Below are 11,773 nucleotides of genomic sequence, written 5' to 3'. Positions count from 1 at the left end.
TCAGAGAGCACAGTAACTTGGTGAACAAACTGTCAGACTTATACTTGTGCCCAATTTCACATTACAGTCCATAAACTAAGCCTGGGATCAAAAAATTATATTGAAGATGTCATTAGCAGAGACAAATGGTTCTACGGAGACTTGGCTAAATGGCTATAAAATAAAATCAATACTTACAAATAAAAGATGGTTCAAAAATAAAATTAACACATTAAAATAAAAAATATCTCTGAAATACAATCAACACTTCAAAATACAAAATCTCTGGAAAATAAAATATTATGTATGTTGTTGTGAAAAACATTAGAATATAAGCACTTTTATCAAATCTCCATTGTGGTAAGATCATGTAAGTTATTCTTAAATCCATGGAAACTCAACAGTTTGTAAGGTAGGTGAGTTAGCTCAGCAGGTTAGAGCACCGTGCTGGTAATCCTGAGGTCGTTGGTTCAAACCCCGTATGGGGCAATTCATGTGTAAGATCTTTCAAACAATCAATACTTCAAAATAAAGGGTTCAAAAATAAAATCACCACTTCAAAATTAAAAAAATGGTTCAAAAATAAAATCAACACTTTAAAATTATAAAAATGGTTCAAAAATAAAATCAACACTTTAAAATTAAAAAAATGGTTCAAAAATAAAATCAACAAAAAATAAAATCAACACTTTAAAATTATAAAAATGGTTCAAAAATAAAATCAACACTTCAACATAAATAAGGGTTCAAAAATAAAATCAACACTTTAAAATTAAAAAAATGGTTCAAAAATAAAATCAACAGTTCAAAATGTATAATGGTAACTGTTTCTATCTGTTCAGTCCATAAAATCAATACTTGCAAATAAAAAATGGTTAGGAAGCGCATTACAAACCTTTGGTTGAAACGGCATGTTAAATTCAAGTCTCCATTACAGACCAGAGAAAACTAAAGAGAATGCAACGTTGTGTTAATCCATTTGAGGAGCCGGCAGTTTATCTTGAGGAAATAAATGATGATGCAAAAGTTAATTAGATTGTAACATGCACAGTCCACTGCTCAACCACTGCGGAGGCAGTTACGCTCCGCCGCTGCGAAGAATTAAAATCCGCTGGAAGTAACTCATCCAGCGGATTTAACAAATGGAGCCTTCTGGGTTCACGTTACCCAGGAGAGCGGCGCTCTGGAGGAGCAGCAGACGTGACATCTGTCCGTTTCGGAAAAGCTAAAAAAAATTAAATAAAAAAAAATCCTTAAAGCTCACACCGGACCGCACAGGGTAAAACACTCAGAGTTCAGTTGATCTGTTTGGATCAGACAGATCCAACTGACTGATGATTTTTCTGCACATGGGAACCAGGAGGAAGTGCTTTCAGACCCCAGAGGGTGAAGTGATGCTAATTTAAGTGAAGTCGCTTAATTTAATTTATTAAAAGTTATTGGGGCCTCAGTCAGTGGTTTTTGTCACTACGGAGAAAAATGTAGATGCATTTATCTGCTTAATTTGTGATGGGATCTGGATTCACGGTGAATATTAACTAAACCGCATAAAATGCGACTAAATAGCCATTAATATTTCACGGATAGAAATAGTACATGACCGATTTTTGTTTTATGTTGTCGGTCAAGATAACAGATAACAAAAAAAGTCTAGCGCCACCTGCCGCCCTGACACCAACTCACACATCTTCATTCACAGTCTTACTTGTAAATCGATTTTTCTTTTCTTGGACGTTTTGATGTTAGCTTGTCGATGTCTCAGTTTTATTCGCTGGGAAAATCAATAAGCAGCTTGAGGTGACTCTGCTGCTCTCTAGTGGCGAGAAGCCGTAATGTTGGCTGGTAACAATCGGAATGCATTGTGGGAGATGTAGTTTGTAGTCAATTCGTGCTCAAAACCTATTTTAAGTCAATCATTGGCCTATACAATGCTGGGGCGGGCCACATAAAATGACATGGCGGGCCACATGTGGCCCGCGGGCCTTGAGTTTGACACATGTGGTGTAGAGTAATGTGCAGCTGAGTTTAAGACTCTTTTAAAGTGAATGTCTGAGCATTTAATAACAGTTATTGACAATAAAACACTAAACCATAATTCTGTGCAGGCCCTGCAGCGCCGGGATCATCCAGTCTTTAATAAACATTTATTTTAATTATAATCTGTACTCTCTACTTTCCTCACACTGATCAGTTTTTCTGTCAGTTTTAAGGCATCAGCTCTCATGTTTCTGTGGTTTGGTTTGTCATGCATGAATGGATTTTTCAAAAGAGATGAAAAGCCTGTTTATAATTCATATTAACATATTAGGGCCATAAAAAGCAGAGCTGTGACTCTGACCAGGGTTTTATTGTCATATTGAGTCTAGTCAAAGTTCAGACCACCAGGTCTTCGTCCTGTTGATCAGGTCAAATCAGTAAATAATTGAGTCATCAGCATAAAACTGCATATCAGCTTCTGAAGCATTTTGTCTGAATCCATTAAAATAGATAATAACCAGGAAGGGGCCTAATACTGAGCTCTGCGGCGCCCCCATGTGGACAGACATTCATTACTTGGTGCTTCTTCCTGATTGCAGTAAAAACTCACAGATTAAAGAATACTCAAATCTGAGTTTGACCTTTGACCTTAGCTGCTGGTTTCCTTCTTTTAATGATGGAGAAGGAAAATCTGATGGGATTCAAACATTAAAACCAGAGGCTGAGCAGCAGGTCTGTCCAGAGGCATTCTGGGATCTCAGGCTCTGATGGCGTCACACACAGAACCAGAACCTGCAGCAGAACCAGAACCCGACCGTTTGGACCTGCTGCAGAATCCTGCAAGTTCATCAAGGTTGAAGGATTTTTTTTATTCTCACCTTGATAGTTTGTGGTATGAAGTTTGTACTCAGATCCCAGATTAAGAAATTTATTACACAAGAAATAAATAGATAAATAATCAAATAAACATAAACAGATGAACAATAAAGTAGAGCTCTGTGTATTTATGTGTCCATGAGGTGAAGCTTGAGTCCTGCAGCCTGAAGGGTTCGGCTCTGGATGCTCCTCATCCTCCTGCCTGATGAAGAGGCTGCAGAAAAACATCAGCCAAGAAATGGACCATCAGCCTGGTGCAGCATGGGGCCCTGACCTTTGACCTGCTGCAGGGCCTGTTTACCAGAGACGGAGAGGTTGCTCTGGTTTTGTTGGATGTTTCCGCTGCAGAGTGGGAACGTCTGCATGTTCAGCTGATCAGATCTGATCAGTAGATGATCTACAGGATCAATTTCTAGAACTTGAGCTGGAGACGACGAGTCCAGACAGGTTCACTGATCCTGTTCTGCTAGAACGCCTCTGATTGGTGGAAACTTACCCAGGTTCTCTGCAGACTCAGAGCCTCTCAGACTGAACTTTAATTCATCAGATATAATTATTGATTATTGATTATCTGGATTTCTACTGAATGACTTCAGAGCAGGTAAGGAAAATCCTCCAACTCTGGTTTAGTTTGTCTGGTTAATGACGACTGACTTCAGGAACAACTTGGACTGTTTCCTCACCAGAACCAGAACCAGAACCTCATGGTTTCCATAGAAACGCTCCTGTTTTGTTGAAATGCCTGGTACAACGTAAACTGGATCTTTAACTGGGTCTCTGCTGCGTCTTAAACCTTTTAGGAATTGAAATATTTCATGTCTCCTTCAGCTGGTTTCAGTTGAACCAGCTGAAGGTCCAACTTCAGCTGGATCGTAACTGAATCGTTCAACTGAACCTTCAGCTGGTTTCAGCTGACCACAGTGTGGTCAGCGTGTCGCTCCTCCAGTCGGCCTTTAGTTTTTGTGTTTGGTGCAGAAATGAAAGTTTCTGTGAGAAACTGGCAGCCTGCGACGCCAAGCAGCAGAGGAAAAGCATCACTGCATGGAAACCCGTCAGAAAACCTTCCAGCTCTCAGAGACGACAAACGATCAAAGGATCATTTATTATTTATGTAACTGAATCGTGATGTGAAATGTAATTGTGCAAATCAGTGGTAAAATACTTAAAAAAATATTTATGCTAAATGAGCTTCATTGTCTGTTAGGTGATTTAAAAACAAGGATTTGCTTCAGTTGAGCTGAACTGGAACATTTATTTCAGTCCTGGACTGACAGATTTCACCACAAACACAAACCAGCAGCAGCCAGTTACCAAACTGGGAGTTCTGGAAACCTGCAGCTGGACTTGATTTAAATCCTGACGTTGTTCTGTATTTTCAGAATAAAGTCTGCTGAGCTGCTCCTCCTGCTGCTCTTCATCCCTCTGCTCAGTTTGGTGATTTTTCTCTCTGTGCTAATAAATAATCAAAGCTGATCTTTTTTTTACAGTAAAAATTCAACTAGAACTTCATAAAGTAGATGTGACACCTGTAGATTTGACTATATCAGCTTTAGGGTTCAAACATTTATAATTAACATTAAACTCCTGCAACAACCTGAAGAATAAACAAAGTAATCAGGATGAAATGAGTGAAAACAGAATCTTACTGGCTGGTTTGGTAACATAAATCTGTCTCTATCTAAACATGATTCATTTAGAGAACAAAATCTGTTTGTGAGATTTTATTAATCCATATGATCAGATATTTATGGTCTGTCCAGGATTTCAATCCCTCCATCATCATGTCTGTCAGGAACAATCATTTATTCATCCTGTTGCTTTTCTGCTGCTGATGGACGGAAAAATCTGACATTTAAAACTTTTTCTGCTGTTTCAGCTCAGCAGCTGCTAGCGAGAGGAGAAAATGTCTCTGAGCCGTGTGTGGGCCTCGTGGTGGACAGGAAGTGATGTGCTGTGGTTGTGATGAAGATATGAACGTGATTAATGTGATCTGATCTGTGGTCAGAAACAGAAACTGAGAGTTGGAGAGAAAGTTAGAGGAGCAAAGATTGACCAGCTGATCAGCTTGGAGCTGAAACGATGATGAAACGTCACAGATGATGATCATAATGTCTCTGTTTCCAGGGGAGAAACCCACAAACGGCCATCGTTCCAATGAATGAAAGAACAAAATGAGGTTCATGCAGTTACTGTAGGGTTCGGTTCTTGGATCAAGTCTTCTTCTGTGGATTGTTTTTCTTCTTGTTGGGAACAAAATATTAAAAAATGATTCAAGGCTCAGATCATCTCACAAAACAAAACAGAGAAACGGCGAAACAGTCTAACAGATTTCTAAAAACCTGAATCCTAAAAGCGTCTCATTTTCTCCATCAAACTGTTCAGATTTCACTTTCTGCTGTTTCTGCCCATAAATCTGATTAAAACACTAAAATAGAGTCAAATATTATAAGAGCCAGAAATGATCTGCATTAAAGGTCCTCATAGAAACATTCAGCCAGAAAAACTGATTTAATAAGCAACAATAATAAAGAAAACAATAAAAATAAAAACTAGAAAATAACCTGAACACAAAGTACAGCAGAGAATATCCATAAAAACAGCACAAATCATTAAAATGATGAGAAAGAAAACAAGTTTTCCTTCTGATCATAAAGAGAAAAACTGAAACCTGAAGCGACTCATGAAGTTTCTGAACTTTATTAGTTTTAAAGAAACTTTTAATGATATTTTACCAGTAATCTGAGTTTAATGATTCATAGTTATTGTCTGTAATCTACTGAACCGATCAGATCAACATGATGATCTGACCTCCGCCATGACACCCGTTACCATGGATACGCTGATTCAGACCTGCTCACAGTTTCAGCACCAAATATCCATCAATGTTAAAATCCTCTGAGCTCCGAAGAACCAGGAACATTCAGGAAGTGATGATGATGAGTGAGGAAGAGTCCATCTTTCATCTACGTTTCCATGGAAACAGAGCAGGAACGATGTCATAAAGTTTGTTACACTGTAAATAAAACATAAATCTTCCTGTTTGGTATTTTTATTTTATTGTAAATATTCCAGTTCACTGTAAAAAGTTTTAGTTTAATTGTGATAAAATGATTCTGATAGAAAATCTTTGTTTTCATTTGTTCAACATGAAGTTTATTAAATTCACTAAATAAAGATTAAACTTCGTCATCATCATCATCATCATCATCATTTCAATCTGGAAAGACTCAGACGAAGAAAAAGGAACAATTAAAAGATTTAATGACAGCAATGAATAACAGTTCTTTGGTGCTCGGGCCCCGGCAGCTGATCTGAGATTTGATGTGAACTCGATGAACATCCCGATAACCGATTAGGGATGCTCTCCCCCAGGGGCGACACTGGTGGAGGTCTGGAAAAGGTTCCATCCTGGAGAGCCGAAGGATGAGGGTGGAGAAGGGGAGGTGGTGGGTTGAACGCAGCTGGGAAGCGTCTGACCGGTTGGGTGTGGATCCTTCATGCTGAGCCTGATTGATGATTGGACGCGCCGGGTCCAGAGCTGAGGTCGGAGATGAGCATGACGCCGATGGATGAACGGAGGGGATGGAGTCTTCCAGGTTGAATTTTCGCTATTAGCTCCATTTCTTCTCTGCAGCTTTTATAATTTATTTTCTATGTATAAATATAAATATTAACGTCTTTTGAGATTTTAATGAATTTAAACGACGAGTCAGCAGGACAGAACCCAGATGAACAGAACCAGCTGGTTCTGGTCGGGCTCTGGGTTTGGTCAGAGGTCAGAGGTCAGGTCAGCATTTGGACGGGTCGGCCGGATCCGGTTGGGTCGCTCTCCACTTCAGCAGGGAGTAAACAACGTGCTGGTCTGGTTCCGCCGCTGGTTCTGGAGGGAAACAGAACCCGGGTTAGGTTCTGACGTCCCGTCTCCACGGAGACGACGGAGACGGGACGTCGTTTCCATGGAGACGACGTCCCGTCTCCAGTCTGACTGGTTCATCGTTCAAAGGCTGAATGGGATTAACTGGGTTGACCAACATCTGACCAATCAGCAGCTGTTCTCACGTCTTTACCTGTTACCATGGCAACACTGTTGCTGCTGTAAACATCTACGGCGAGAAGTAAAACTGTTTTTCACACGGGTAAAAATAATGTTCATAACCTCAGCATGCAGCACTTTAAATACATAAATAGACAGTTTAAATTATTACAGATCCAAACTTTAAAATGTTTTTCAGATTTTTCCTTATTAAAAAAATATATAATATTTTAGGCAAAAATGGAAATAATGGAACAAAATTTAGTCGATTCTGATCAATAAAATCAGGATTTGTTTGTAAACATTTCTGAATTTTACTGCGTTTAATAAATAATTAAAATCAGATTCAGTGAAGGTGAGGCGGCGGTGCAGAGAGGTCAAAGGTCACCCAGAGCAGCCTCACCTCTCCTGGTCCTGATGCTGACCGTCGCGTACGTCACGCCTCTCTCTCTCCTCACTGATGAGTAAACGGCTCCTGGATCTGGATCTGCAGCAGAACAGAGTCTGTCACTTCCTGATCAGAATATAGATCTGTGTTTCTAGAAGTGACAGGAAGTGGAGAGCAGCTGGTTCTGGTGGAAACCATCAGAGGTTCTGGATGAAAACTCAGAGAAAGACAAAGTTCGTCTGCGTGATGCTGCCACTGTTCAGAGGATGACAGAGAAACCAGCTGATCTGAGACCAGATGAAACCAGAAACACTGAACTGGATCTGGATTCAATCTGGATTCAATCTGATCTGGATTTAATCTGATCTGGATTTAATCTGGATTCAATCTGGATTCAATCTGATCTGGATTTAATCTGATCTGGATTCAATCTGGTCTGGATTTAATCTGGATTCAATCTGGATTTAATCTGATCTGGAATCAATCTGGATTTAATCTGATCTGGATTAAATCTGGATTCAATCTGATCTGGATTTAATCTGGATTCAATCTGATCTGGATTAAATCTGGATTCAATCTGATCTGGATTCAATCTGGATTCAATCTGATCTGGATTTAATCTGATCTGGACCTACCCTTATCTTAATGTTCAGGTTTAATCCAGATCATGAGGTTGCTGTACCTGCTGCTTCTGGTGTTTTTCTCCATGTCGATGAATAAACAGCTGCTGAGTCTCTTTCTGCAAACCAAACAGTTTAGGAGAATAAAACATGATGAATATTTTATATTTGAGGCTTAAAGCAGGAAGTAATCAGACTGTTTGAACCTGAACTCCAAGTTCATTTTAATTAACAAACTTTCACTGCTTAAAGAATTTAAATGTTAAATTATTCCTGCATCTAAATGTAACATTTTAGCTCAAACACGTTTTCTTGTCTGAATATTAATATTGTAAAATAAACAACAGTTTCTGCTGGTAAATAAATGAAACATCATTTGGTTCTGATCTGACCTGATTTATCAGTTATTGATTATATGTTCTGATGTCAGCAGGTTTCAGATCAGAGGTTATGAAACTAACAGGAAATGAAGCATAAACTGACCAGCAGCAGATGAAGCTGATCCGTCTGGAGCTTCAGTAACTTCAGCAGCTGCTGAGTCTGCAAACCAAACAGGTTAAAACAATAAAACGTCCGAAATGATGAAGGTTAGAAATCAGAGGTTACAGCAGAAGAACCAGCTGATAGCAGCTGGGCTGAAGTTATTACTGATTCAAATTAATCATCTATCAGGAGTTAGTTATGAATATTTAGTGAAATTGTTTCCTGACTGGATTAATCTGAAGAATCTGACTGTTAGCTGTTAGCATGGCTCCCTCATGCTAACATGCTAACAGCTCAACATCCAGGCAGCAGAGATTCATGACCTGTGTTACTCTGTCAGATGTTAGCATGTTAGCATGACTGCCTCATGTTAACATGCTAACAGCCCAACGTCCAGGCAGCAGAGATTCATGACCTGCATTTCTCTGTCAGCTATTAGCATGTTAGCATGGCTCCCTCATGCTAACATGCTAACAGCTCAACATCCAGGCAGCAGAGATTCATGACCTGTGTTACTCTGCCAGATGTTAGCATGTTAGCATGACTGCCTCATGCTAACATGCTAACAGCTCAACGTCCAGGCAACAGAGATTCATGACCTGCGTTTCTCCGTCAGCTGTTAGCTACCTCTGCTCATCCGCTCCATGTCTGGCCGTGTTGTTAGCTAACATGCATGAAGCTTCATTTAAACTCCTCTGGGATTTCAGGTTGTAGTTCAGATGTTATTTGAGTTTTTGAAAAGCTAATCAGCTGATCAGTTTTATATAAAAATATATAAAACTTGCCATAACAACTCTCCTTGTTGCTATGGCAACACATTATAACAACTGTCCAAAGGTAAAAACGGTGAGAACAGTGGTGGTTACACTTTGCTAATCTGCTAAAAGGTTAGCAAATTATTTGTTTAGCGCTTTAGTATTTTTGTTAATACAGGAAACATTTATCTCACTTAGCTTCCCCTAAATTATTTCTTACAGATACATTCTGAAGTGATAATTTCCTCTGGTTTGGTTCTCGACTGATAAGATTATTGAGGTGGTTTGACATTTATGTTCATGCTCTTATTTTGAAAAGGAGGAAGTCTGTTAACGCAGCAGTTTCATTTCCTGTCCTTACGATTTTCACCTGTAGCAACGTTTATCCTGTTCCCAGAATGCATTGCTAAACAGTTTGAAATCTCCTGATGTTCATCAATTAGGCTAAAACAGAGCTAGCAAAACTCAACAAGTAGAAAACTGAAACCGGAACAGTTTCAGTTCAGAAAGAGCAAACCCGTACAGGAACGGGGGCAATGACGAATTTCATCCAGTAGAGGGCGATATGCTAAATGAAACGTGATGTTTTTCAACATGGTGGACATTAGCACTTTAGCATGTTAGCACAGCTAACGTTTTAGTTAGCAGTTGTCACCACTGGTTAAAAATAAAAGTGCTGGACAGTTTCTGAAATCAGAAAATAAATTCCCCAAAATATAACAACTCAAGCAAGAAATGATGAAATCAGAAGTAATAAACTAACAGAGACGCTCCATCATGGTGTAACCTTCTACAGCCTCTACGTTAGCCACATTTAGCCATATTTAGCCACATTTAGCCATATTTAGCTACATTTAGTCACAAACACATTTCTGTTTTAGCTCCAACCTCAGTTTGATTTTAGACAGTCATCCTCTGGTTCAAATATCCCGTTTCTGAGCAGCTATCGCTACGCTAGCATTAGCATCCTGATGTAAACCTTCCTGTCTGCAGCCCCTCCTAAATAACGAGCTGATGCGTCTCTGGCTGCAGATTAGAGGAAGGAGAAAACTAAAGGAAGTAGCAGCTAGCGGTGCAGCAGAAGGAAAATGTCACTCGGTTTCTTTACCAATAACAATCTGAAGGTGTGATGTGCTTTGTTTAGAGCACATAATAAAATCTAGAGCAGCTGATTTCCACTGAAAGCTACAATCACTTGAGCTGATTCTGCAGCTGGTTTAAACATCAGAACCTCAATAAAAACGTTTCTAACCAACATGATGAGATCAGAAGCTTCAGGCGTTAAATCATGTTTGTCTCTGAGGTGAAAAACAAAAGTAGAGCCGAGAACAGGAAGCCGAACGACTCCACAGCTTCTTTCACATTTTGACCACAAACACAATATTGAGCCAGAAACTGCTGATGAGGCTTGAAGCTGCCCCCCACCCCCCGACCCTGCCGCTAAAAATAAAAAACACATCATATAAACTGGCAGCACGACGCAGAGCGGGTAAACAGAGGAGGAGTTCAGGAAGCTGCTGGAGGCAGAAAACTGATGGGGAGTTACCTGCTGGCTTCCTGCAGAGGCGCCGAGTCAGCAGGGCCACCAACAAGATAAAGAAAACCAGAAAACCAACAGAGGAGAGAGAGAGGACCATGGAGAGAGGAAGAGGAGTGGAGGATGAAGGAGGAGGAGTGGAGGTGATTCTCTCTGAAATTAATCAAAATAATAATTTATTTCTTGACTCCTGATGAAGGTTGAAGCAAACAGAGAAGCTGCTGACCTTCCACAGAGATCCTGCTGGATGGAGACTCTCCCTGACCGCTGATGTTACAGTGGTAGAGGCCTTCATCAGATCTGTTCACTGAGTTTAGGGTCAGGTTCCCAGTAGTTTCATCACCAATGAAGGAGCCATCTTTATAGAAAGCAGCTGGGAGGTTGTGGGCTGGACTCTTTGCTCTGCAGCTCAGAGTGACGTCATCTCCCTCCATCACAGGGAGGACAGGACTCTGCAGGATCACTGATCCACCTCAACACAGAGACAAACTACAGCATTTCATCCATTTCCACACAGCAACACTAACTCCACAGTCTGATCTTACCAACAGTGAGGTTCATGCTGCTGCTGGAGGATTCATTGGTGGACTCACACCAGTACAGGCCAGAGTCTAATGGGACCAAGTGGCTGATGCTGCAGGTGGAACCAGCTGGTTCCCCCCATCCTTCACACTCAGCTTTGGTGTCTCTGGTCGTGTTTCTCCTCACAGTCCCTCCATCCTCACAGATCAGAGCCACAGATTCATATTGGAAGAACTGAGATCTGCTGGGCCTCACAGTCAGAGCAGCTGGAAACCAGGAAAATACATTAAATCATTGATTTTATGTATTATGTATTTAACTGTTCAGCCTCATTTTGCTCTTCAGTTTCTGGTTCAGAAAGAAAAACATGTAAAACTTTAGATTTAACACAAACAAGATGTAAAATGTTACAGAAAAAGATGAACTGAGCAGTGGAAACTTTATCATTGAAACGCAAAAGAAAACATTCCTCCATGTCCAGCAGGGGGCAGCAAACAGGACAACAGTGTTTAACTGAGGAGTGATTTACTGACTGTGTGACATCTGAGATTATAGATCTGTGGTGAAGTTACTCACCTCGGTTTGACGTCCAGAGAAGTTCTG

General features: G+C 40.2%; 1 protein-coding gene across 1 annotated transcript; it reads right to left on the bottom strand.

Moving 5' to 3' along the window:
- Window positions 1-6,136: 6,136 nt before the first annotated feature.
- On the bottom strand, window positions 6,137-11,768 carry LOC103132429 (high affinity immunoglobulin gamma Fc receptor I-like; the record flags this gene model as incomplete). The annotated part of the gene is made up of 8 exons (XM_016667386.1): window positions 6,137-6,712; window positions 7,269-7,352; window positions 7,936-7,992; window positions 8,357-8,413; window positions 10,658-10,801; window positions 10,875-11,120; window positions 11,194-11,436; window positions 11,747-11,768. Coding segments are annotated over 8 exons (945 nt in total), but the record flags the coding sequence as incomplete, so codon positions are not given.
- Between the last annotated feature and the right edge of the window lie 5 nt (window positions 11,769-11,773).

The sequence above is a fragment of the Poecilia formosa genome, unplaced genomic scaffold (assembly GCF_000485575.1).
Source record: "Poecilia formosa unplaced genomic scaffold, Poecilia_formosa-5.1.2 Scaffold1049, whole genome shotgun sequence".
Lineage (NCBI taxonomy): Eukaryota > Metazoa > Chordata > Actinopteri > Cyprinodontiformes > Poeciliidae > Poecilia > Poecilia formosa.
Note: the sequence above shows the minus strand (reverse complement) of the source record. Positions and strands in the feature narration are given on the sequence as shown.